The sequence below is a fragment of the Chanos chanos genome, chromosome 6, assembly GCF_902362185.1.
Source record: "Chanos chanos chromosome 6, fChaCha1.1, whole genome shotgun sequence".
NCBI lineage: Eukaryota > Metazoa > Chordata > Actinopteri > Gonorynchiformes > Chanidae > Chanos > Chanos chanos.
Genome location: NC_044500.1, coordinates 22,225,225 through 22,251,619, shown reverse-complemented (window position 1 = coordinate 22,251,619; position 26,395 = coordinate 22,225,225). Strand labels below are relative to the sequence as shown.

The 26,395-nt window shown below is 40.5% G+C and overlaps 1 protein-coding gene across 1 annotated transcript in view; it reads left to right on the top strand.

Moving 5' to 3' along the window:
• The window catches only part of b3glcta (beta 3-glucosyltransferase a), a 73,949-nt gene that overhangs the window by 914 nt on the left and 46,640 nt on the right, over positions 1-26,395 (top strand). Inside the window, 2 exon segments of the mRNA XM_030778621.1 lie at positions 5,022-5,068; positions 16,094-16,133. Of these exon segments, the coding sequence (XP_030634481.1) occupies positions 5,022-5,068; positions 16,094-16,133 (87 nt within the window).

Here is a 26,395-nt window from a genome sequence, read left to right as displayed (position 1 = left end):
TACTGTGGAATAGCGCGAGTTTTTCAGGCAGCAATGTAGACTAATGAATAGGAAAGATTACTTTGAGCTCTGTAATCTGAATCGGGAAATTAACGAAGTGGGTGTCATCCGTGGGTGGTAGTCTGAACTCCTTTAAGAGTGAGATGTAGCCATAGTTCCAGTAGAGGTCACTACTCGGGAGTGGAAGATGTGTTTGTCAGTGACCCCTTTCCATAGGATCTAAATTTGACGTAACACTGATGTGTGAGAAGAGTAAGCGTAAAATAGTGACATTACGGGACACCATTCACGCGCTGTGGTTTGTGTCAGAGTAGCAGAATATTACACCGCTGAAAATAAGGCATAGCGGTGGAGTTTCTCAGTGTATAGCCTTAATTATTGTCATTGTAATGCAGGCTATCCCAAAGATATGGACAAGTTTAAAACATTTAATGATATTTTTAATTACAGAAAAAGCACAAGATTTAGGTTACTATGAAGTGCGAATCAATCTACATGGGTAAAACCGTTTATTAGAGAAGACAGACACCTCCTAACAAAGACTGGTAGGTCAGTTACTCTTCAGTCAGTTCCCTTACATAAACCATGTTTTTTTTTTTTTGTTTTTTTTTTTTTAATTTTTGTTTATTTTGTTTTGCATTCACGTAGCCTGTTCTCACTGAGGCTACATGAGTGGATTATCTTGTGTATGAAAGGATAACTGGCATTTTAATTTAAGAGTTTCATGCAGTGAGCGTCTTTGCCCCTTACATATCAGATATATTAGAATGTTCGGGTTAACTGTATAAATGTAATGTGTGTATTGTGACACACTGTCAGTTGTCTTTTGATGTTTTTTGTATGGTTACAGTGTGAAGGCAGCTGTGATTTAGCTTAAGTTACCATAACTGTTCTGCATTTGAGTCAAGGTTGAGCTTCTAAAGCTAGTATATCTTCATGTACAAAGTTTAACAAAAGATTTGCTGGCAGTTTGACTATTTCTGCCAGTTTAATACAAATCAAAGATATTTCTTACTAAATATTTTTGAAATTTCATGGTTTTGATTTTTTTTTTTTTTAATGGCGTAGACCCTTCAGGTGAGAAACAGACAGCATGAATATGAATGAGTGTGAATGTGTATGCAGAAATAGTGTTTTCATGAAATACAAGTACAAATAATAGTGTTTTCATGAAATATTTTTTTAAATGCATTACAATTAGATCATGTAACTGATATATTAGCAGTGAAAAGGCAGCCTGGTCATTCATACTGAACGCAGGTTTAGATCCTTCATAAGGCAGACAGCAGGAGGGATTACTTTCCTACACTGCGTTGTGATTTTGAGAATGAAGAACAGCGTGATGTATCTGGACAGAGGCTTCTATGAAAGAGGACAGTCATCTGTGACAGCCTCTTTTTAAAATTTGAGTGGTTTTACATCATTTAGAGAGCTGTAGTGGGGAGACCTTGGAATGGCCCAGTTTGTCCAGATTCTTTTTGACTCTGTGTAGCGTGATTCAGAACATTATTGCTGATTTGGGTTAGAACAAAAAAGTGTGGTCTCAGTATATCAAGTGCAGTGCATTTTGGGAAATCGATCTTTCCTTAAACAGTGGAGTTGGATCAAACAGAGACTTAATGTTTATGTCATTCCCATGTTAGATTCTGAGGATTTGCAGTGAAACTTAGAATTACAGTGATATTTCCATTAAGTTAGAGCCAAAGTGCCATAGTAGTTATGATGGACAGAGTAAGACAGGTTACCTCATTTTGTCTGCATATAGAACTGTATTATGTTCCCTCTGTAGCTCACCATAGATGGTACAAAGAAAAGGAGCAGGAAATGCAATCAAAGGATTTCACATTGTCAGTGTATGTAAGTTAGTTTTACAGTGGTTTCAGGGAATTAGAATAACTCTTTGTTTGACAGTGATCAGTGATTGTGATAACTTATTAGAGAAGAATTAAAAACTGAAGAGTCATAAGTCGTTGAATGAAAAGTTTGGCCAGTTGGAGGAGTGCTGCTGGAGAATGCAGAATTAGAACAGGGCTGCTCTAGTTCTGGAAATATTCTGTTCTGTACCAGTCTGTTTATCTGTGAAAGCCAGTTTTTAGCATCTGGTTTGAGGTTCAGAAGCTTAGGAAAACACAGGGGGAGTGAGATGAGTAAAGGACAGTTTTTATCCAGCTGATGAACTACGTTTTCCGTGGTCAACCCTAAAACAAAGTTAATAGCCCATTGCTTTAATGCCCCAGAAGGCTGTTGCACAATAGTGTTATCATAGTCACCTGCAGAGCATGCACTCTATCAATTGGGAAAACACTAATTATACTTTGAATTGTTTGATGGGTTAACATATTACATGCACATATCGCAAACTTATGGGACAGATCTTTTAAAATTCTGGCTATTCTAGATATGCTTCTAAACTGCACTATAATAGAATTTTATCATGTTTTTTTTTTAAAAGGCTGGAGGAAGCTGGCTCAGAGTTCTCTGCTGCCATCTCTTTGTCTGAGCGTGTAATATCTGCTTTTAATAGATTTATTTTGGCTATGCTGTGGCTGCTAACACTCTGCATCTACCCGTAACACCCACGGTCACTTCAAATTTAAATTCTGAATGACGGGTTGTTCTGGAATGATCGTCTTGAATGTAGGGAGATGAGTAAGAGAGACATGGACGTTCGAGATTATTTTCTTGACAGCCATTTAAACTCACTGTTCAAAATGACTGACGTTAAAGTGGCATGAAAAACCTCTCTGCTTTGTGTTTGTAATACAGAGGGAATAGTACAGGCTTCGGTCGATACTTCACGTTCTAGGGACATGTGACATAATTGCCAAAAGGTTCATTTGGCCCCTGCTATCCAGTGTGTACTGTTTGATTCACGTAATCAACATGAATGTCGGCCTCTCGCCACTCTTCAGAAACCTGTCAATCAAACTTTAGCTTCTTACAGTCACTCATTGCCTTCCTTTTCATGCAGCACTTGTCATTGTCCCTGTGTTGGAACAGGTTTTCTAGAGTTTTGTTGCCTTGTGGTGAATAGTGTTTCATCCTCTGCTTTCATCACCGGTGTGACGGCATGGCTGGATTATATCCAGCGCTGGGAATGATTTAGAGCTTGTTACTCCTCCTACTCCAGTCACAAAATTTCATTTTTCCTTATTTGCTTTTCCAGTGGACAAAGGTGAAAAATAACAGTGAGTAAGTGGCATGCAGATATGTTTTCTGGCACAAAGAAGCCTGCAAGTGAAAGAAAAAACACACCAGAATCAGTTCTTTTGTTTAACAAAACTGGAGATGTTGTTGTAGACCAGCTGCTCTAATTAAGGGTGTGAGCTGTGAAGGCGGTGACCTGAGCTATGCGAGGGCATCATGCAGATTCTGAGGGACGGAGTGACAGCAGCCCAGACATCTCAGGGGAATCACACAGGAAAGATTCAAAGTTTCTGACAGATGTAGCAGAACAGCAAGTGAACTTGGATGTATTCCTGAAGGAGTGGAAGCAGAGGGTTTCTAGCCAAATGTTGCATTTTTAATCCAACCTGCCAGTCTGTGAGAACATATGAGAACGATGCCTGTCTGCCAGCCCAGAACTGGGTTTTCAGTGTATGCGATTTTCTGGATGTGGCTTTCAGTTTTGTGCTTTCATATTTTCATTCAGGAACTGGAGTTTTCCACACTGCTTTTAGGATGGATCACAAACATCTCATAAATGAGCTTTGTTCCTTCTCCTGATTAGAACTATTGTTAGATAGTAACAACTAAAAACAGACATTGTGCTTCATTGTCATATCTGCAATGGACGAGCTCTAATGTATCTCTACCGAATTGCCCTGCGTTTGTTCACCAGATTAGTGCCTTTGTCTGTTGATATGATTGGCCGACCATATGAACAAATGTGGTGATGTAAAATTCAAGTAAGAATGAGAGCCTGCAGGATGTGTATACGGATAGTGAGGAAATGTGGGCTCCTATTCAGTTCACTTGGCCATAAAAATGTGTGCTCTGTTTGTACTCAGTTATTGAGATAAAATCTCTTAAAACTATTTTGCAACCAAGTTTCACAGTCGGAAAAATCGTTTTCATGCAAATGAATTCTGTAAAAAGCTTCTTCAGTACAGAGGAAGAAGCAAAGTTTCCACGATTCAGAGGGTGTATCAGTAAGCTATCAGGCATTGGTACCTTTTTTAGAAATTAGCTGTATTTTATGAGTTGTATGTACAAGTCAAATGATTAGTTTTTTTACATTCTCTGAAGGTCTAACAGACCAGGCCCATCCAGGCAGTGTGAATGAGTGTTCATTTCTAACCAGAACCCCCAGCTGCAGAGAAAATGCTTGAGTAAATGTTTTTTTATGTACTGTACACTGATCCTGTAGTAGGCTGGGAAGCTGGTGGCCCTTCATGAACAATATTCAAGAGATTTCATCAGTGCATGGCATTCAGTTAATAATGACATCTGAGATGTACAAACGGAAATTAGTAATTACAGAACGATCGCTGTGATTGTGAGAAACATCACCAGGCATGTGGGCTCTTTTTGGGTTGAATGGAAAAAGCAACTAGAAAAAATAATCTGGAAAACTGCTGTTTTGGTTGCATGTATTGATTTTCAGGATTCATGCAAAAATTCTATTTTCGTTGAATTAATGCTGATGTAGACAAGTTGGAGAGTGACTCTCTTTGCCTGAATTGCAGATCTTGACTAAACAAGTGAAGCACAGGGTGGTCTCAGGATCCCAGTTCATAGGCACACATGGTCCACACACACATCTGAAAAACAAGCCCTGTCTTCTTTCACTTTTCACCCAAATAATCTTTCATAGCTTTGACTCCTGGTAGTGCTCGGTCTGTGTGTGTGTGTGTGTGTGTGTGTGTGTGTGTGTGTGTGTGTGTGTATTATTGGACTGAGTCACAGGGCGAGACATCATTGGGGTATTTTTGGCTCCTCACTCTGGCAGCTTTCTGAATGATTTGATTGGTTATTTATTTTGATATAATGATTGATTTTAGTATCTATTTCTTTTACAGTGCCCATGACAGCTTCAACTATAGATGTAAAAGCACAAGATTTAAAGGTAAGAGTTGCTTTTTTTTCCATTAGTGACCAAAATCACTAATTATTTCAGTCATTATTTCAGTCTTAAATCAGCTGATTAGAATGCTTCTCATGCAAGTTTTGTGAAGGTTTTATTTCATGCAAGTATTGTAAAGGTATTGTAAAGAGCACCAACCAAGGGGAATCTTCTGGGGGGTTTTTTCTCTCTCTGACTGAATTGATGAATTGTCCTCCAGCTGAATCAAAATGTTAACATGAGTTGCCTCACAGTGCAAAATCCATACCCCCTTCCCCGCAAAGAAAGTGTCGTAATTCTCCCTTCTTTTCTGGATCTGGATCAATTTCAGGTCTCTCTGAACATTGAGCGCACTGAATCCCTTTAATTGCTGTGAGTAGAACAGAGAACTTTGAGAAATGCTTTCTTTCTCCTGAGGATAATTTCTCATGGGGTGAAACAGAATTGACATGAATCATAAAACTCTTGACGGTGACAGTAATCCAGTGGAACCTTGGGACCTTGGCACAGAGCCTGGCTTTGGTTTATTTGTTAACTCTAAGCAGGAGCTCAGACCATTGGTTCTTATTAATCAGTATTTTGCCTAATTAAGAGTACCTGTTTGGGAAATTAATCTAAAATTTGCTATTTTGTTCTACTCTTGCAACCATGCATTAACACCCAATTCTCTCTGTAGGTCTGAGCAGGTTAGATTCGACTCTGTGTAAAACACGCTAAAGATGGTGAAAAACGTTGATCATTATAAAGAAACATCGATCATTATAAAGAAAAGTCTGACTGGGTGACTGAATTAGTCAGCCCATAAAAATATGTCCTCAGTCTAGAGTAAAAAATTCACTACTGTCCTCAAGCAGACACCTGTAGAGAGAATCTTTCACTTATGAATAACTATTGCACAGTGAACATCTTGAACCCTTTGGCCTAGACTCAAAATTCTCTTTTCCCAGATGCCCTAGCTCCTGATGAGCAAAAAAGTCAATTGGACCATTGTGTTCCACCATATTAGATTTTCCACCATTTTGAATTTTTCGAAAAACCTACTTTTGCGAACCAGTCCTAGACCGTTGAGCCTATCAACACCAAATTTGGTACATATAATCTACAACATAGTCTAACCAAAAGTTGTATAAAGAATTTTGCTAGGCCAAAGGATACGGCCGCTGTTGTCCAATGAATTTCAATGCTTGGAATGTTTTTTATTCTTCTTAGTCCAAACAAATTAGAGTAGGAGCTAAAGGTGCCCGAAAACTCATGAAACTTTGCACATGCATCAGACCTGGTGAAAATTTACGTATTATATGGGTCTCATGCATGGGTGTGGCAAAATGGCTCGACGGCGCCCCCTACAAAATTTCAACAAAGGGTTGCCATTGGCTTTATTTTCACAAACACCTATGAAATTCGGTAGGCACGTGTAACATACCAAGATGTACAAAAAAGTCTCTTGGTGCCATATCCTAAATCCAATAGGAAATCCGCCATTTTGAATTTACTGTGCAATTTTGCCACAATTTTTGCCATTGCCAGGCCATGTACTTCAAGGAACTCCCAGAGAATTGAGCAGATAGACTTCAGAGTTGGACAGTGCAATCTTAAGACATATGCGATGAAAAGTTGCATGGCGTGTCCGTGGAGTCCTGGCAAATTTTGATGTTTTGCCATGGAGGAAATTGCTGTAATTCAAACATACATCGTCATATCTGCCCCAAACTTCACAGATTTGACAAGGGTCCCGGTCTGAAGACATTTACAGGCCAATATTCAGATATTGTTATAGTGCAACCTACTGGCAACAAGAAATGACTTTTTAGACTTTGATGCACTGCTTCTAGCAGGTTGACCAGATCCACATCATATTTGGTCAGAAAAGCCTTAAGACACTGATGATGCATAATTATGAAAATAGTGAGTTTTCCTCTAATGGGGTTGCCATGGTGGTATGGTGAATTCCGATGATTCGCCATAGAACATTAGGTTGTTGTAACTCAAATATGCATTGTCCAATCTGCCGCAAACTTCACATAATTGATCAAAGTCAGGGCTGGAGCCAGACATTGTAAAAATTCAGGGCTTAGCCCAAACTCTGGGGGTCTGGGGGCATTCCTTTGAAACACTGCAGGTCAGAGTAAAGGGCTTGTCCACTGGAGCCTCCAGATGCTCTGGTGCTGTGACCTTGCCTGAAACATTTACCAATATGTTGATTATATACTGTACTTTCTGTAGATCCAATTTGGTCTGGCTTGTCTAAGATGGCATACTCACCCTATAATCTTCCCACCATAAGTAGGAGTAAACACACTTGCGCACACACTTTACCTACAGCAGGCCTGGATCATCATTTTCATCACTGCTCATTTAACAGGCAGACAAAGTGGCACTGAGATGTGGAGAGATTTTAGTCATCATAACTTAAATCACAATTCAAATTCCTCCTCATTTAAACAACTAATGACCCAACAGTGATTCAAAAAGAATACAGGAGATCATTTCAGTCCTTATTACTAGAGCTAATTTCATCCTGTGGTGCCATCCAACATGTTAAACTGCATTAAAACATCTAGAAAACTACTCAGTGGTTTGCAGGGCAATGCAAGATCATTTTCTATGAAGAACTACTAAATTTCAATGTATAAAGATCTGCAGATAAGAAATTAAAGCTACGAGATATCATAGCACTATACACAGAATATTTTCTCTTTTCTCTCATCACAGTGGATTTAAATCTAATTTTAATCTAACAAACGTAGTGGAAAACAGCCTACAAACCTAATTTAAGCAAAAAAAAAAAAGATTTCTGATCATAAACCTCCTCCCTTTCTTCTCTCTTCCTCACTCCTCAAATCTAGGCTTCCACTTCAACTTCTGTCCTCTTCTCACCAATTCTCCACTCCTATCTTCCTGACTCATCACACATTTTTCTCCTCTCTCCCTTTCTTAACTTCTGCTTTTCACTCCTTTCTCACTCCCCTCATCATGTCGTCTCCTCTTGTCCTGATTCCTCTCCTGCTCCACGGGTTTTCTCCTGTCCTTTCCTCTTCACTCTCACACTCATTGGCCCTGTTTAAACCTTGCATTAAGATCCGATTTTGGTGACCCGATCACAAGTGGACAGCTCTAAGTACGTCCGTTTACACCTGGCTGTCCACTTGTGATCAGATCACCAAAATCTTAATGCAAGGTGTAAACAGGGCCATTTTCCCTCCTGGCTTGTTTTCACACTTTTATCCTTTCCTTGTCTCTCCTTCATGTATGTCCTCCTCCCTCCTCCATATTTTCTTCTCTTTCTCTTTCATTCCTTTCTTCTGTGCATTCTTCTATCATTGGAAACTGACAAACTTTGAATTTCACAAATAACTATATACATATAAAAGCTAAGAGCCATACAGAAATACTCTATGACTGTGTCCGAAATGGCATACTAGCGTACTGCATACTGGCCTAGTATACACTGCGTACTGCACACTACTCCACACACTAGTACACATTATGGTATGCAATTATGAGAACTTTCGTGTAGTGTACTACACGTTTGCTATCGGTTGGGCTAACTGTTCTGTTAAAATTGAACAACACACGACAACCACAAATATGTATCAAAAGTAGCCCTATAAGAAAGCGTATGAAGACTTATTACACCAAAATATGCAACTGATACATTTATATTCGGAACTGCAGCTGCAGTTGAAGTTGAAGCTGCTTCTGTTGCTGTCCGCCATGTTTTTAAAATTTTTTGACAGTTGGAAATCACCGCGTTGCTTCATGGAATGCAGTAGTCGGCGAAGTGAGCTCGGGATGTATACTAGAAATTTTCGCCAGAGTAGTACATCATATGGGTAACTGTCGTGTACTGCAAAATTTTTATTTTTCACGTACTGCTTACTACTTACTACTTTTACGTCATAATTAGTATGCGAGTAGTATCTAGTATGCCATTTCGGACATAGCCTATATCTAACCTCCCAAGTAACTAGCATATTCAGCATCTCCATTCTGTCCACTCTTTCCTTCTTTCTTCACTCTCTACTTGTTTCTTGCCCTATGTGCACTCTTTCTTCCATTTCTTCTTTGCACTCCTTTCCAACTGCTGTCTCCCCATTCCTTGTCTCCCATCCCCTCTCAGTTTGCCCTCCTATTGTTGTCTGGGTCAGGGAGTTTTTTTTTCTCCCTTTCTATATTTGTGGTGGCAACATAACGCTGTACCAACATGGTTTCAATTGAGCGAATCTGTCAGTAACGTTGTCAGGGTTTATGGCATCCAGATTGTCCTTTTCAGTTGACATGTTGACCCAGGTCGTTGAGCCTGTTTTGGCCCATGGTGCTTCTTAACCATGTGTGAAGACGGTGCAAGGCACAAGGAGTGTTCACAGCTGCAGCTGCTGACTGGTATTGTCAGGGCCACTTGGAAAACAGCTTTCAGGGTGGGAAACATATCCTCATCAAGAATTCGGAACACAGTGGCTGTGTCAAGGACTGTCTCTCTCTCCGTCCTTCTCTTGATGAAACTTTTAGCTACCAGGAGTTACTCTGGCTTCAGCTGAATCCTACAATGGGTAGCAAGGCTTTTGAGGGCTTCTTCAGAGAGAAAGGTATCTGTGGTTGGGTTGCAGGCTTGAATACCTGGCATAAGCTCTTCTCCCACACCTGAAAACCGTTGGGTGAGCTCCTCTACCATCCTGTCCAGGCGCGGATAAAAAAGCCAATATTTGAAATCATCTGAGGTGGTCAGATTTGACCCACAGGCTGACTCCACCACAAAACCATCAAATCTTTTTTGTTTCTGCCTGGGACCAACAGGGAGCAGGATGTCATTTGCCTCACATAAGGCCATGGCCTTCTGGAACACATCTTCGCCACCAGAGTCTGTGCGGAGCTCTGTTAAAGTTTGAAGTATTGCCATCTTATACTGAACTGCTTTGCCCAAGTCCAAACTTTCCCCCTGCAAGTATCAGTGTAGCCCTTCAGTTATGCCAAGGAGTTTGGAAAACATTGCCAGCATGTAGACTGTCTTTGGCTTGCAGAGCTGTGACCGGATTCCTAGGGCCATGGATGTGTTCATGGTGCTGAAACATGTTAAAATGGTTATTCAGGGCAGCATTGACAGACCTCACCTGGCATGCCCATCTTGTTGTGGAGAGCTGCACGGGTTCATATGGCCTTAATCCAAGTTGTTTCTGGATTTCTATGAACTTGAAATGGTCCACAAGGGAACTGCTGAAAAATGTGTACACATTCTCCAGTAGATCAAAGAATGCGGTAGCTTCAGGTATAGCTTTGCATGTGTAGCACAGGACAAGGTTGAGCTCGTGTGCATAGCAGTGCACATACACTGCTTCAGGGTTTCGCTCTCTGAAGTGGGCTTGGACACCCCCCACTGCTCCACTCATGACAGATGCACCATCATAGACTTGTGCAACACACATTAGATCACCCAAGTTGTGTGACTGTAGCATTTCCTCTGTTGCATCTGCAATGGACTGTGCATCAAAGCCCTGTAGCTTCCGTAGCCCAAGAAAACACTCTCTCACTACGCCCTCTTGTGTAACAAAATGCACACTGTCTCTGGCTTCGTCTGCCATCACATAGTACATCTTTGAGAGCTTCATTTGCTTGATGATACTTTCTGTGATTTTCTTGTGAAATTCTAATTATTTCATTTTGGGAGAAAGGAGACAGGTAGGTGGTATAAGAGGAGGGAGTATATTTTTGTAAAAATCGGTCAAATTGTTTGAGGAGCTTCATACATTCAATAAAGTTGCCTTGATTCCTGACTAGACTCCTGCTCATCATGCCCCTGGAATGGGATGCCCTGCTTTCCTAAAAAGGTGGTTACTGCCACAATGCGGTGAAGGTATTGGCGCCTCTCTGATATATCTGCTGCGCTAGCAGTTTTCATCTGCTCAATTACATTCCCTTGACTTTTTGTGTTTTTAAAGCTCTGCCAGCATGTCATGGTGGACATGTGGAGGGCACTTTTCTCATGCTTCTGGAAGGTGTCCAAATCCGTCTTCCAATTTGATAACCCGGAGCCACTGAGGGCATCTTTACTGGTGCGAATGTTCTGCTTTCCATACAGATGACATGAAAAGCAGAATGTGGAGTTTCTGGCTACAGAGTACTCGAGCCATTTAAACTGCTCAAACCAACTCTTTGTTGAGCAAGCTGAGGAGGTATTGTGGGAGAAGCATCTGCTTTGGGCCACTTTCTGGAGTTCCTAGATCACCAACTGCCGTTCTACCTGTTGTCCTTTGCTGTGATACCTGTCCTTTGTCTTCCCTGACTTCCCCTGATTCATCTGTATGACAAAATAGACCCTCAAACACCATTGACGTATACACATAGATACCGCATTGGCCACTGCTGTTCATTAGAGCAATACATCACATAGTGGTGAGGGGAAGCCAGGCCTCCTAATGCATATTTGTCTATCAAGGCAGGAGGTCTATCCAAAATTAAAATCATCATAACTTGCTGAATTTTCAACTGATGTTCAAGCGGTTTAGTTTGTTATAAATGCCAGACATGTGTCTATAATAGAGGATGTTTAGTTAAATTTAAAATGCGGGTTTTCATACCAAAATACTAGGGCTGGACCCGAATATTTGAGTATTTTGATATTCGTTTGGTGGGTAAATATTCGGTTTTAGTTTTGGGATTTGAATAATCGGGGTTTTTCCCCACTTAAATGTAGGCTATTAATAAAGGGGAACTGCAAAATACTGCTAATCTAAAAAAGCCCACCTGTTCATGGTAGAATTTTTGGCAGATTGCTTGGTCCATGTAAAAATGACTCTGTTGATGAATCCAAATGCTTTTTGCTGCAGCTGTGACCATATAGCCTAATGTCACGATGCAAAACACTCGTGGATTAAGTTTCAACACATTTTAATATAAAACACCATTGTCTTAAATGAACACAATATGTATGGATGATTAATAACATCAAATTCAGATTGGATGATCATTACAGCTAATGTATTGCTTGGAATGATTAGCATGTTGTGTTATGCTAGCCAGCAGAGTGCTTTAAACATTGAGTACTAAATGAAACAACTGAGGCTGTAGCATTAGCTTGCTATGGTATCTAACAACAAACTATGCCTATGCTGTTAGCTGGCTTATGTTAAAGCCACGTCTTCAGGCTATTGTGATACGGATTACAAAATGAGCTTCTGTTCCAGTACTTGACAATTGTAAGCAGTAGGAGTGTGACCAGTCTGTTTACATTATGTAGCGTATGCTTATGGCTGTCACTTTTATTTTTGAAAAGGCAAGTCACTGCTTTTACTAAGTTTGCGAAATGCCTCCCGACTTCGGTGAATTAGCAACACCGCTAACGTGCTCTAAAGACGAACAAACATGGTGGCAACCCTTGACCTATAGACCAGCACCCACGCTACAACTCATTCATTTGATTGGTTAAACACCCTGTCTCTCGTCAGACTACCCAAACATTTGTTCAGAGGTGCCCAAAGTAATCCTTTACCCATACGGAAACTGTTCAACCTTCACAGTTTGAAATCAGAACACTTGTGACTTCATGTATACCAAATTTGAAATGAATCCGATGAACCATCCAGGAGCACCATAGCCGAGATGGGTTGAAAAATTCTGCATCATGCATAGAAAAAAAGAAAATTTGTGAGATGCATATTTACACAGCACACAAAAGGGGTTGTGGTATTATTGCAGGTTACATGACCAGGTGTTGTGTAAAGATGTGTTAGTTATTCAGCATAACCTTTTGACATGTAAATGTCATTTTCTTTCTTTTTGTAGTTGTATTTAGAATCATGATGATGATGTCTATATTGTCTAAGGACACAAATGAACATTAATTTAACAGTAAAATTTGTGTTTGTTCGCCAATACTTCAGCAAGTCGGTTGGTCATATTTTGTGGTTTTGTGGTGTAGGTGGGAAATGTAAAAAAAAAAAAAAAAAAATTGCACATAGTAATTTAGAAACTTTTATAAGCAATTACTTTCACTATACATTTAAGACTATGCATTTATGCCTGTGTGTGTACAAAGGAAATGGTTAATCTAAAAAAGCCCACCTGTTCGTAGTACTATTTTTGGCAGATTGCTTGGTTCATGTAAAAATGATTGTGTTGATAAGACCGACTCCTTTTAGCTGTCGCTATGACCATGTAATTTGGCACACACATCAGATGTGAGTGCATTGGTGGGTAACGAAATGTTATGGGTTGCGAATTGCTGGAGGTGCAAGGGCACGCCATCACCGTTTGCAGCTATGTTGTTATTAATTATTCTTATATTGTTTCTCTGTTACTTTGCCTGTATGTAGCATTATTTATTTTTTCTTCTTTTTTTCCCTTTTCTTCTTTAGTTAATTTTATACTGATATTTAGCTTCATGTTTGCACAGCTGTCAACGTGCTATTCTGCTATTGTACAATCAAGCATGTGCCAAAAAATCTCTTGAATCTCCGAATTGCTATTTTTTAAAAGTGCCCCTGTAACGGTAGCCAGCGAGGAGAGTGCTGTACAGTGAGTATACCTCACTCCCCCGACATTTCCTATACTCAATAAGAGGCGTACTAGCGACTGACACTAGTGCCCATGAGTTTTAGCCTCCTTGCTAGCACGCCCACCTCCCATCCCGAGGGTCGCCGGTTCGAGTCCAGTATCATACACAACGCACAGCGGGTTACATCCCCCAAATTTAGTAAATGCCCCAATTTTTAGACAGTGGGGGCAAAAGTTGCCCCCCAAATATTTTTAGAATTTCCTACACTGGGTTAGTTTCTGTGCCCAACCTGAGTTGCACATGCATGGTGCAGCATGGGGACAGGCCACACCAACGGCAAATGGGTTTCACATGAAAATGTTGGGATCTGCTGAAACTACAGGAAAATGAACAATAATGATCTCATAAATGTACAGTATGTGTATGTATTTGTGATTGTGGATTTAAATTATTTTGAACTGTTGGGCATCAATGTTTTTAAAAGTGTTGAAAATAATAAACAGGCACAACGATGACTTAAGGTAGCTCTTTTGTCTTTATTGAACAAAAGGTACAGTATACAGCAAAAGCAGAGAGGAGGTCATCAGAGACACCCAGACAGAGTCTTGGTGGTGGAAGACACTGAGTCTCGATGGTGGAAGACTAGACAAGGTCTCACACACACACAGATATACCCGTGCAGCCAAGGGCCTCTGGCCTTGACGCCCATAGATAATGAGAGCTCTCTAAAACTGTGGGGCAGGTGTGTGAGAGCTTGGTTGATACACTTCTCTCACTCAAACACTGGTTTAACACAAGATAAAAAGTATGTCCACACATTCCATTCACTTAACAAAATATATGCCTGTGATCGTATTTTACTACTACACCTCACTAAGAGACCAAAGAGGTCTGTTGACGGTCAAAGTATTCAGCTAGGCCCCACAGAACCTTAGTACTATTGTAAATTAGCAGAGCAGCCGGTATATTCCAGGGTGAGGGGCCTATGGTTGAAAAGGGGGTTTCAGTTGTTGTGTGGGTGAGGGAAAGTAAGGAGACTAATTGACTGAGTGTAGCTGTAAGAGTTGAGAGTTGAAAGTAGTTTTTTGTTTATTTAATTCTTTGTTCTTTTTTATTTATTTATTTATTTATTTATTTATTTATGCTGTACATGTAAATACTTGCTGCACTGTATATATACATATTACAATTTTGACAGCCTTTTTTTTTTTTTTTTTTGCACTTTGGTGGGGATTGTGGATTGTGGCACTGTAAATAAAACAACTTGCACTATAGTGCTATCTGCAGCAGAGCCATTTTTTGTGTTTTGGGGCAACCCGAACCCCTACACCGGGGTTCAGGTTGCCCCATCATACACCGTGCTCTAATATGACATAATGTGTTTAGTGCCTGTATGGTACAGCCAGCTGTGACTAGATGTGTTTAGCTTTGGTTGGACAGAGGATGTTTTGAGAAGATGAGCAGGGAACCTGTGGACTTAGCCTAAGCTATGGAGTGAAATTAAGTCGATGCCTGTTACCAGTCCCTGACACCAAATTAAATCATGTTTGATGTGGTCTCCACGGCTCGTGCAAAGATCAAAGTCTGACAACAGGAAGTGCATATGACTCTCAGACAGCCTGGAGGGTTCAAATGATCTGCCTTTACTCCTGGCAAGCCCCCAGTTATCCATTTTCTTCAGATATATTCTTGACAGGGTCACTGGTTAGTGATGTGATGTATATTGTGAGCCAGTGAAAGAGAAAAAGAGAACAAATTAGCAAGGATATTGTAGTTTTATCCTTCTGGAACTGTAATAGGTTGCTGCACCTGGATTTACAACTTGTTTAAACTGTGCTTTCTGAGGTCTGCACAAAGTTCAGGAGCTCAGTAATCGTTAGTCTAGGAGAAGCCATAAATCAAAACAGACATGGTATCTCATTATTGCACGCTGTACCATGACAGAACGTAGGGAGCCCTGTAGCCCACTGAGATTCCAGCACTCATACTCTCCCCAGAGGATGGAAAAACAGGGGTAGAAAGGAATGTGAAAACTGTTGATTGACTTTTCTTTTTGAGATCTGTTGCGAGCACTGACAGTTCTGGAGAGTTTAGGCACCTAATGCTCAAGTTGAGTGGAGTGCTCAAAGCTAGTTCTGCTCTGCTTCAGGCAGTGGAGCAGCACAATTAGGAAAAGGGAATTAATGACGGTGAATCATGTTTGCCCGGCCCAAAGAACCCAGAGGACATTTCCACTTTTAGTCCGTGGTGGAAACTTTAAGGGCTGATGGACATTTTCACAGAGAAAGCAGTGTAAATGGACATTTCACATTTTAATGTGTTTTTGCTTGGAGAGTTATACATGTCTCCTCTTCATCTCAATTGTATCTCAGATCTGTTTTGTTTAAAAATGTTGGGGAGGTATGTGAGATGTTCCTGTCAGATGGAGTGATGTATGAAGTTTCTCTCAGTGGGATTCTTATTCCCATGCTTTTGTCCTTTGTGAAGAGTGATTCCAATCTTCTAATGGTGCCTCACTCTTTCTCTCCATATTGTTTTAGATCCAAGATGCTGACAAACCTCCTCGTGAACGCCAACACAGTAAGTCTTCAAACAACTTTTATGTGACTTCAGACTGAATACCAGCAAAGGCAAATCTGAGCTGTTCACAGTCAAATTCCCTCTGAACATGCTGTGCAGTAGCAGACCTATTCAAATAAATAGTTGAAGTGCTACCCATTTAAAACCAACACTGACTGACTTTGAACTTGGCCATAGTCATCTACTGTTTTATTCAAACCACTCACTAGCAAGACAGTCTCAGTGCACTTACTTACAGATAGTTATAACGTCTGGATTTTGAGCTGATAACACATATAGCTGTACTGATGAGTATAGGAAATGTATATTTGAAGGCCACATCTGAGTAATCTGGGTCATTATGAACTGTGTGAGTGGTGTATGTGGCAATGCAAATGAGGGTAATTGATCATTAGTCATTGAACTAAACAGATCTAATTCCAAGCAGTTGCGCATAGCAGCAATAAAACACCGCAAGGGGGCGAGCCATTCACTCAGCTGACAGAGAGAAAGGGGAATTTATGCAGGAAGTGAGAAATGAGAGAGGTATAAAAGCAGATAAACGGTTTATCAGGATGTAGCAGGTTTTTTAATTATATATGAAAGCAGTTTGGGCTTTACGAAAGAGGTCGGCACTGTAGAGAGATTGTGTAGATAGAGTCTTCAGTCTTTGTGAAAAAGAATATCGTGAAACAGAGAGCTGTTATAAAAGAGAGTACAGCTGGTACGGTCGTTAATTAACTTCCTTAACCAAATTTTAGTTTCAGGAATATTAGTTCCTCAAATAATTTAAATTAAGCATGCATCATTCTTGATCCTAGCTCTTTGCTTGATTTACTTCCCATACATCACAGATTTTCTTTTATTTTGATTTAGTAAACTTCCTGTACATCACAGATTTTCTTTTATTTTGATTTAGTAAACTTCCTGTACATCACAGATTTTCTTTTATTTTGATTTAGTAAACTTCCTGTACATCACAGATTTTGTAAGCTTCCCATACATCACAGATTTTAATGTGTAGATCTCCTGTCAAAATGCACTAGATTTTAAAGCAGAGGTTCTATCCGCATGGCTAGTGATCACTGTGGAATTGAGAGTATGATTTGGACGCTTTAAAACTCACTTTATGCCAGAACAGGCATATTATGTAGTGTTGCCCACACTATAATTAAATATGGCAAAAAAGGAGCAACAGCGTAAGCACAGACAGACAGATGTGTAATGAGCTGAAAATCAGTGACAAGTTTGTTCTTGTTGTGAGCTTGTCATTTTCCAACTGTCTAGGTCTCTTTTGGTGCTTAAAACACGTGTCTGTTGCTGCTCAGTGCTGTATCTGTAATTCTGCACAGTTCCACAGTGTAAGTTGGCACTGACACATGTTTTATTCACCTGGGTGACCCCAAAAGTGAATTCACAGGAATCTAAGTTTATCGTGCTCTTTCTGAACCTATGGTATCAGTAGTCAATCACGTATACCTTCAGTGAAGTATTGGAACTTAATCATTTCAGCTCACACATAAATATAGCACCCACTCAATCCAACAATGCTGTCTCCCTTAGAATGTATCAGAGTGATGTGTAACACTGTACTCAGTGAGTAATGTATGCAGAGTAAGACAGTAGTCAGTGAGCAATGTATTGAAGTGATGTGTAAAACTACTCAGTGAGTAATATATTAGAGTGATGTGTAAGACTGTACTCGGTGAGTAATGTATTAGAGTGTTGTGTAAGACGGTACTCAGTGAGTAATGAATTAGAGTAAGACTCTACTTAGTGAGTAATGTATTAGAGTTATGTGTAAGACTGTACACAGTGAGTAATGAAGAGTAATGTAGTTCTGAGAGAGTATTTGATATTCAGGGGGAGGTGACATTTTTGAAAATATGAAGTAGTCATCTGTCCTCTGACCTCAGCTTGTAGAAGGCCTTTATTATTATCTCCTCTCTCCCCATGGCTGTGTTGATGTCCTTGCCAGCATTGTTTGTTTTGATATGAACACTTGTCATTTCAGCTCCACCAATGGCAGTAGCCCAGGGAACACAGACAAAGCACTGAATGTGACTGAAAGGCCTGCAGCAAGGTCACTGAGATGGGCTCCATCTCCCAAAATACTCGTACCTAATAGGAGCTATTTAAAATCTTTTTGAGCTAAGGAAACAAAATATGTAGTGATATGTCCTGAATAAATAGTAATTAAAATAGACAGCTTATTCCGGTTCTCCCCTTATAGTATCTCAACAGTGGTTTCTTTAGAATGACCCAAAAACAGTCTTCCTTTTTTTTTTTTGGTCTTTGAGTCTCTGAAGATTTAGGCCAGCCTGCCATGGCTCATGGGCTTGTAATGGATGGACTTCAGACAAGTCTGGTTGCTAAAAGCACAATGTCAGTGCTCTTTACCTACAGCATATTGAATTACCTCAGCTATATTACCATCCATCAGATGCCTCTGGTGACATGCCAAGGATATCCTCCGTAGCTACACCAGGTAGTGATCCACCAGGTAGTTTGTTTCTTTTACAAATTATTTATAGAGGCATGATTGTATTTGCTTTACCTTTACTTTGGCCATTTACTGTCATTGTCAAATGTTTACTTTTACGTGAATTAATTCCTACATCCGTGTGAGTCCCAATAGATAACTGGCTTGGAAAGGGTCTAATCAGATAGTGCATCACCCGTTTTGTGAGCTGGAACCAAAGTGACATCAGAAATAGCCAATCATTATTCTCTGAGGTCTCATGATAATAGTACATTAGTGAGTAGGAAACATACGTTCACCAGTGGGCTACACATCTTAGAGTGGAACCAGCCAACTCTCTCTGTAAATCTGATTAGAGCATGGTATTCTTCTTTCTGCTGTAATATCGGATTCTCTGTCTGACTGAGTGCCACGTTAAAGATGAACATTTTCCAGATTGCTGCCTTGGAAGAAGTGAAGCTGATATTGACAGGAGCTTGAAATGCAGCATAGACCTCTAGAGTAATACCTGCAAGGACCAGTTAAACACATTTCAGTCAGGTGCACATCTTCATCACCACATTGTGACAGGATGGTCAAAAGTATGTGTCTGGGCCTGTAGCTCTGAAACCATGGCAGAATCATCCTCTGCATGTCTGCTGCATCAACCTTTTGTTCTTTTCTGTGTTTCGCTTCCTCTCTTTGAACTGGAGTGATTGCTCTGTTTTTTTAAATCCCCTCTGCAAAACATCCTCTTCTGAAAGGCTCCATAAATGTTGTGGAAAGTGTGGCTTACATGGTATGGTTTACATGATAATGAATGCCATGTAAATGCCATGGTAATGAATGCCATGCTGTGGATATTCACAGCAGAAATAATGAAATTTTTGGTAGAAAAAGATAATGTTTACTTGCCACCATGGAACCTGACACCACGCCTGTACCTCAGTAGTGACACCGCTCCTTCGTTTAGGATGATCATACACTAACTCTCAAACTGGTGTCACTCCTCAGATATTCATGTATACTCCTCAGACACATTATACACGTTTGTCATGGACCAAGTCATTCATTTCACTGGCTTGAGTCCTTTCACAGTTCACTGGAAATAGAAATTAAGTAACTCATTTGTTCAGCACCTCCTGAATGCAAAATAACCCCATTCAGTTAACTTGTTCACTCCATGATTAGCTCAACTCATTCATTTATTGGTTCATTCACCAAATCTTCCCTCAGGTCTGATATCACCACTACAAAACTGATGTGGCAGTTAGGAATATTGTGTCACATTATTCAAAAAAGCAGGAAATATCGCTTTTTACTATAAAATGTAATCTAAAATAATCTTCTTAACAACAGCTTTAGAAAGGATAATTAAATGATGACCAGCATTTCTCAGAGTGGGCTTGCTGTTGAGATAAAAGCAGTTTAATTGGCTTTGTTGTGTATTGCAAAGGACCAAATCAAAGACAGGTTTCAATAATTACAGGAGGATTTATGTGCCGTGGTCATGTGATCACACAGTAGAGAAGGCACCTAGGATGTCAAGCCTCAAACCAGATGAATCAGCCCAGATCTCATGTCGGATCATATCATTGACCTGAAAATGATGGACTAGTTTTTAAAGGCCCTGCTGCAGTCCTCATCTGTGCACTAGCCCAGGGTTCACTCAACAGAGGCTCTGTATTAAAAAGGTGCTCTTGTAATTCTAACATGTTGGACTCATGAAATAGAGATCTGCATGGGCATGAAATTGAAGGCAGAACCTGATCCACACCAGAGACTTTGAGACCTGACCTGACTAAATCCAATTGGTTCTTCCAAATTTAAAGAGTGGACCCGACCCGAACCCAAAATTGCTCCCTCTCTCTTTTCCTTAAAGGGCGAGTGGACACAGATCCACACGTGGGGATGGATTTTACAATGCTCTGTCTAGCTACTGTATGCCTAAGTGGATGCCTGTGTTGAGAGAGACTGGTACTTTACAAATGTGAAATATTTTTCACCGTGGGGAACGGCTAGGCACTGTAGGCTAACAGGTCTATTTGAAAAGCTAGTGCTGTAAGCTGAGTGAATGTGCAGGCAGGCTTCACTGGCTTCAGCTTCCACACCATAATGTCTTGCAAGCCAACACACCAGCACACAAATATTTATGGTTCATATGTTTTTTTGGAATTGATGAGCCCACCTGGTCATAATGATCCTTCTGCAACAGGCTGTTTCCATAGTGGGTATAAGACCAAACTATGTCCAACATGGCTTAACAAGGCCCACAGCACATCAGAGCGATAATAAACCATGGGATTACCGCTTAGTAGAGTACATCAGCACATCAGAGCGATAATAAACCATGGGATTACTGGTTAGTAGAGAGGGGCTTAGTGATTTAGAGTGATGCTGTACATATGCAAAGTGAGCTATGCATTCTCTAACATAAAAGTCAAAACATAAAGTAATAATAATAATTCATTTTCACTTACTAGAAAACAAACTTGAACCCACCCCAAGCCCCAAATTATGACTGAAAAGTTGATCCAAACCCAGCCTGGAATCCAACACTTTTTCACACCTCAGTGAAGAACGGCAGGCAGCATCAGGAGTTCCAGTTCTAAGGATGAGGGCCACATAGTTCGATAAGATAAGATAGATATTTGTTTATCCTGAAGGAAATTTTTGCGTATGAATTCAGTGTATGAAGTGATTAGCTGAGGGCCACACAGTTAAATGTATGAAGCATAAATATGTACATGTATGTTCAAAGAGTTTTGATGTGTTGTTTTAGGGGGTGTTGTTGCATTATGTGATGGAAGCACTTGGCCTGTAAAATCTGCTCAGCACATAACCTTAATATAACATATATGGTGCACTGGGACCAAGAACAACTTGTAAACAAATATTAATATCGACATCTCACAGAGGGTTAATAAGATTGCATTGTTACTTCATTTGCGCTCTCTTGCAGAGAATAATGAAGTGTAAAACACAATGTTGAGACTGAAGATTTCTTAAATTTAAACTCCCACAGGGCACTGAATTATTGATGAAAGAAGAGGAGTTTAAAATGGCCAAAACTGCCGCAGACTTACTGTCCTGACACCACAGGGATGAGGACAGTGACATGTATAGAATGAGATTTAAGTGTCTTTTGGGTCCACATGCTTACCTCCAAGCGTCCAGTCAGCTTTCCACAGAACAATTATGTGTTGTTTAGAGTGAAGTTTAAACACATCCCTTATTCCATTGGTCTGAGTGTTTTCACAGTTAAAATAAGAACATGTGAGGCATTGAGAACTGGTTGGAAATCATCTCTGCTTTAAGTGACGTACGGCTCCAGTCAGAGGAGCAGGGTAAGGCCAAAGTTAATTTTCTTCATGTTTTTATGAGTCTCATTCCAACCAATGGATGGCAGTTACTGATTTTTTTTTTTTTTTGCCCCCTGTGAGAACCCCCCCAGTGTCCTCTCTGATGTGGGTACTGAGTGTGTGAGGGCTGAATGCCATGATGTCATGGGTACGATTTCCCAATATGATGCACTCCTTACTCACTGTGCTCTGTGATGAAATGGCATAAAATGGCTATGCAGACAGACAGAGAGAGAGAGAGACAGTGTTGTTAGGAATAGCTTGGTATATGGGAGCAGAATGATATGAGTCATTGGAGCACAGCAGGTTGTACACTGAAACAATCAGCATTAGAGCCAAGAATGCGGGACTGCAGCACATGAAAATGAGCTATCTACATCCTGCTCTCGCCTCCCCTGACTGCTCTGTGCAGAGAGCAGCATATCTGCACTGACACTTCCATTGTTCCCTCTAACGAACATGAGCCTGCATGTCACTTATCAAATAACAGCTTCACTGGAATTGTGCAGATGGATTTGTAAGGTGTTTATTTGTTTTGTGCTTTCATTTTATTCAGCTTAAAATATCCTGATGATACTTGACAGACATTTCCTTCTCTGCAGCTCCCAACAGGGGAGAGAGCAAGTTGAGACAATTCATGCAAAAATGCCATTGACATAAACGGAAAGATGGTTTTCTCTGCAATTAAATAAGTTGCGTCTGGTATTAACAGTTTTCACAGTGTAGCTGAGAACATGTGGAGAGGGTAAATTGAGTGAGCTATTTCAGTTCAGTAACAAACACGATTTCATTGAAATTCATGTAAATCAACGTTAAAATTTAGAAAAAAAGAAACCCATAATAGCTCTCTCAGGTTCTGAAAGCTTTATAGAAACACACCTTACAAAAAATAACAGAGGTTCTGGAATGCACCCTCACGCCATGCCAACCTCGAAAAGCTAATTTTTAACCCCCCCCCCCCACAGATACGTTTTTAAAATGTTTCAGGTACTTGACCTTTTCAGTGTTTAACCACCAAACCTGTTAAATCTGTAAAACCAATGTAACTGCCTCGTAAAGAATGAATAACGTTTTTTTCAATCAACAACACAGACTCACCTAACACTGAGCCAGCATTGTTGTTTTCCAGTGTGTAGACGGGGTGTCTGTTCTCATCTGACATCTAGCTTTTATTTCAGTACCCTAACCTTTATTTCAACACCCTAGCTGCCCCTTATAATCCAGTGGAAATCTTATTTTTGTCAGCAAATTTGACAATTACAAAATTACTAACTATAATCTCCATATGGTTACCCAGTCATCCATTCCGCACTGAAAATCTGTTGTCCTTCTCTGTTTCTCATCATACTGCACCTTGTTTTTCACCTATCCTGTTCTCTCCTCCGACCACAAGTCATGAAAAAAATCGCAATTTGGTTCATTCATGAAAATATAAAGCGCAAAAATGAAAAATCTCTCAAAAAATGAATCATTGGCAGAACTTGGCTCATGCCACGTGGCTTAGCTTACCCTCTGGGCCACAGTTTGAGCAAACCTGCCTCCCACAACAAATGGTCAATCTTTATAATGTATCAGCACATCTGCTGTTCTCTTACAGCAGAAACACAACTCACTTAACATCACAATTTCACTCTGGACATTTCTCCCGTGCCTCCGGTTTTCATGGTGATGGTGAAATGCTTGGTGTTTCGTTGCTTAGGAACAAGGGGCAGCTCAAATTACACACTGTCCCCACTCTCCCCTATTAGTGTTTTCCAGATTTTTCTTCATTTTGCTTCTCAGTGCCCTCTTTGTGTAAGGGAAGTATAAATGTACGGAAAAGGTAGGTTTGGAGTGGAGCTCATCTTGTTCACTGAAGTTCTGATACTGATAACACCTCAGCAGGCGAAGCCAGGGGTGGTTCACCTGCCCCATCGTAGACCTGTCAGAATGAGCCAGGACAGTCACATGACCAGCCCACCACACACACAGACACCTCAATGCATAACATCTGACCTGACATTTAGGCGTTTGTGTCTATTCAATCTCCTGCCCCATTATTCTCGTTTTTGCTCCCACTGCATGTTCATGTGGCGGCCGTAGCCTATGCCAAGAAGTATTGTGTAGTGCTGGATCCTGGCAGTTTGAGAGTGAAACTACCATCCCACACACCGAGGCTTTGACCTGTCGCTGACTTTCAACCAGAGTTCTGTCCATTTGCTCAGAGCAGGAAGCAAAAATATATGCATGGGAAGAAAACCTGAGGTGTAATTCTCCTTTCAAAGGGATCAGCCTTGTTCAGAGGCACCAGCAGTAATCATTGTGATTCAGTCTGTAATGTAGAGTCACGGAGTTGATGTTAATGCTTGTGACAGAATCGCAATGAGTTTTTGCTTCGAGTGATGATTCAAAGTTTAAATTCATACTGTCTTGGTCTGAATGCAACATTTCTGTAAAAACATGATAGAATTACAAGTAGCATGCTCTCTACTGAACAAATGGATTTTGGGATCATTTTCTCATTGCTGAGTAATTAATTCTGTCTGTATTCTGCTTATGGGCAGAGAAACAGTGAGAGAAAACGAGCCGGATGAAGACTAGGAGAGGAATAAAAACATTTTCAGACACTAGGAAGCTCCAGACAGCCCCCTGAGACACATTCACCCATCCAGTTCATTACTGCAGTGACGGGGGTGCATTAAGACTGATCGTGAGTCAATGTATATAATATAATATAGACCATAGGAGGCTGTGGCTAGTTGTCCTGTCAGTAGGACCGTAGAGGGGCCAGTCATGGCTGTCTGACTCATTCTACTCACAGGTTCTCTCCAAGCCACTTACTTGTAATTGATTACCGTAATTTCCGGACTATTAAGCGCACCTAAATATAAGCCGCACCCACTGAATTTTAAAAAAATATTTATTTTGAACATAAATACGCCGCACATGTCTATAAGCCGCAGGTGCCTACATTGAAACAAATGAACTTTACACAGGCTTTAACGAAAGACCGTGCCTGTAACACGGCTCGTAACAAAACAGTAGCCTACCAAGAATATTTATGATGTCGTGCGGGCCGATGGAAAGCTCCGCTATGTTTGCATGAGTGAATTTGCAGAAGTTTTAAACTTTTTCCTCGTAGTCGGGAGGGAGCTGCTGACACAGAGTCGTCCGTGCCCTGATGGACAGGCCTTTACGTCTCATACATCTGAGACACCACGATGGTCCACCTCTAAAATCCTAAAACTTCATTGCGGTGGTGATTGTTTTGGTTTTCAGTCGGATCTGCACAGTTGAAACACCTCGGCCGTCTGCTCTCTGTGCGTTGACCCAGTCTTCGAGCTCATTTTTCTAGTTCGTGCCATCTGCTTTTCTTCCCTCTGAAAGCTTTTGTTGTCTTTTTGCACTGAGTCAGTTCCTCACGCTGCTGTTTCCAACGTCTTATCATCGACTCATTAAGGCCAAACTCCCGCGCAGCAGCTCCATTTCCTTTTCCAGCAGCCAGATCGATCGCTTTCAACTTGAAAGCTGCATCATATGCATTTTGTCCGTGTCTTTCCCATGATAAGGGCGTGTACATGACAAAATGACTACCTTAATCAGAATGATTCAGTGGGAGCGCACTCGATTTAATGTAAAGAGTTTCATTGGTTCACCATAACCCGTTCGGGAATTTCATTGGTCTAATGTTACGGAGCTCAGTTTTTTGGCGGCATGAAGCTTGTGAAACCGGGAAAAATCCATAAATTAGCCGCTTCATTGTTTAAGCCGCGAGGTTCAAAGCGTGGGAAAAAAGTAGCGGCTTATAGTCCGGAAATTACGGTACTTCCTTATGCCTCTTTGATTCAATTTCTATAATCACCACTTTCTTTATTTAGAGGAGACATAAGTAAGAAATAAGTAGTTTTGTGTGGAGATCTGCATTTTCCTCTTTGTCTTATCAATGGTGATATTCACTCACATTGTTTAGAATTTTAATCCAGAAGTGGCATACAGTAGTCAGTTCACTGTCTTTAGGAACAACCCTGTTTAAGTGTTTAGTCAGATATCAAACCTTGCATTTTGGTTTTTACATCAGTCGGATAACAGTATCACACAACCAGCTAGTTTGTCGTATAAATTTTGGTGTAATGATGTTTTTGGAAACAGATTATAAAACTGTTTCCACTTGTAGAACTGCCTTCCTGAAATAAAATTAATAGTCACAAAAACTATCATGGTTTTTGTATAAGGCTTTAGATGTTGGTAGTCTCTTTGCTTTCTGCCAGGCCTGTGCAGGAAAACTCAGGCCTTTGGGACTGAATAAGAGACAATACGGTGATCTGTCAAGTCTTCCCACATTCAGTCAACACACACACACACACACACACACACATCAGCAATCAAAGTTTAAGACCCATGGCATGTGCTGCCTGAGTAAGGCTGTTTATTGTGACTTAAATGTGCCTTTTGAGTTCAATTTTCATCTTCCCATTCAGACT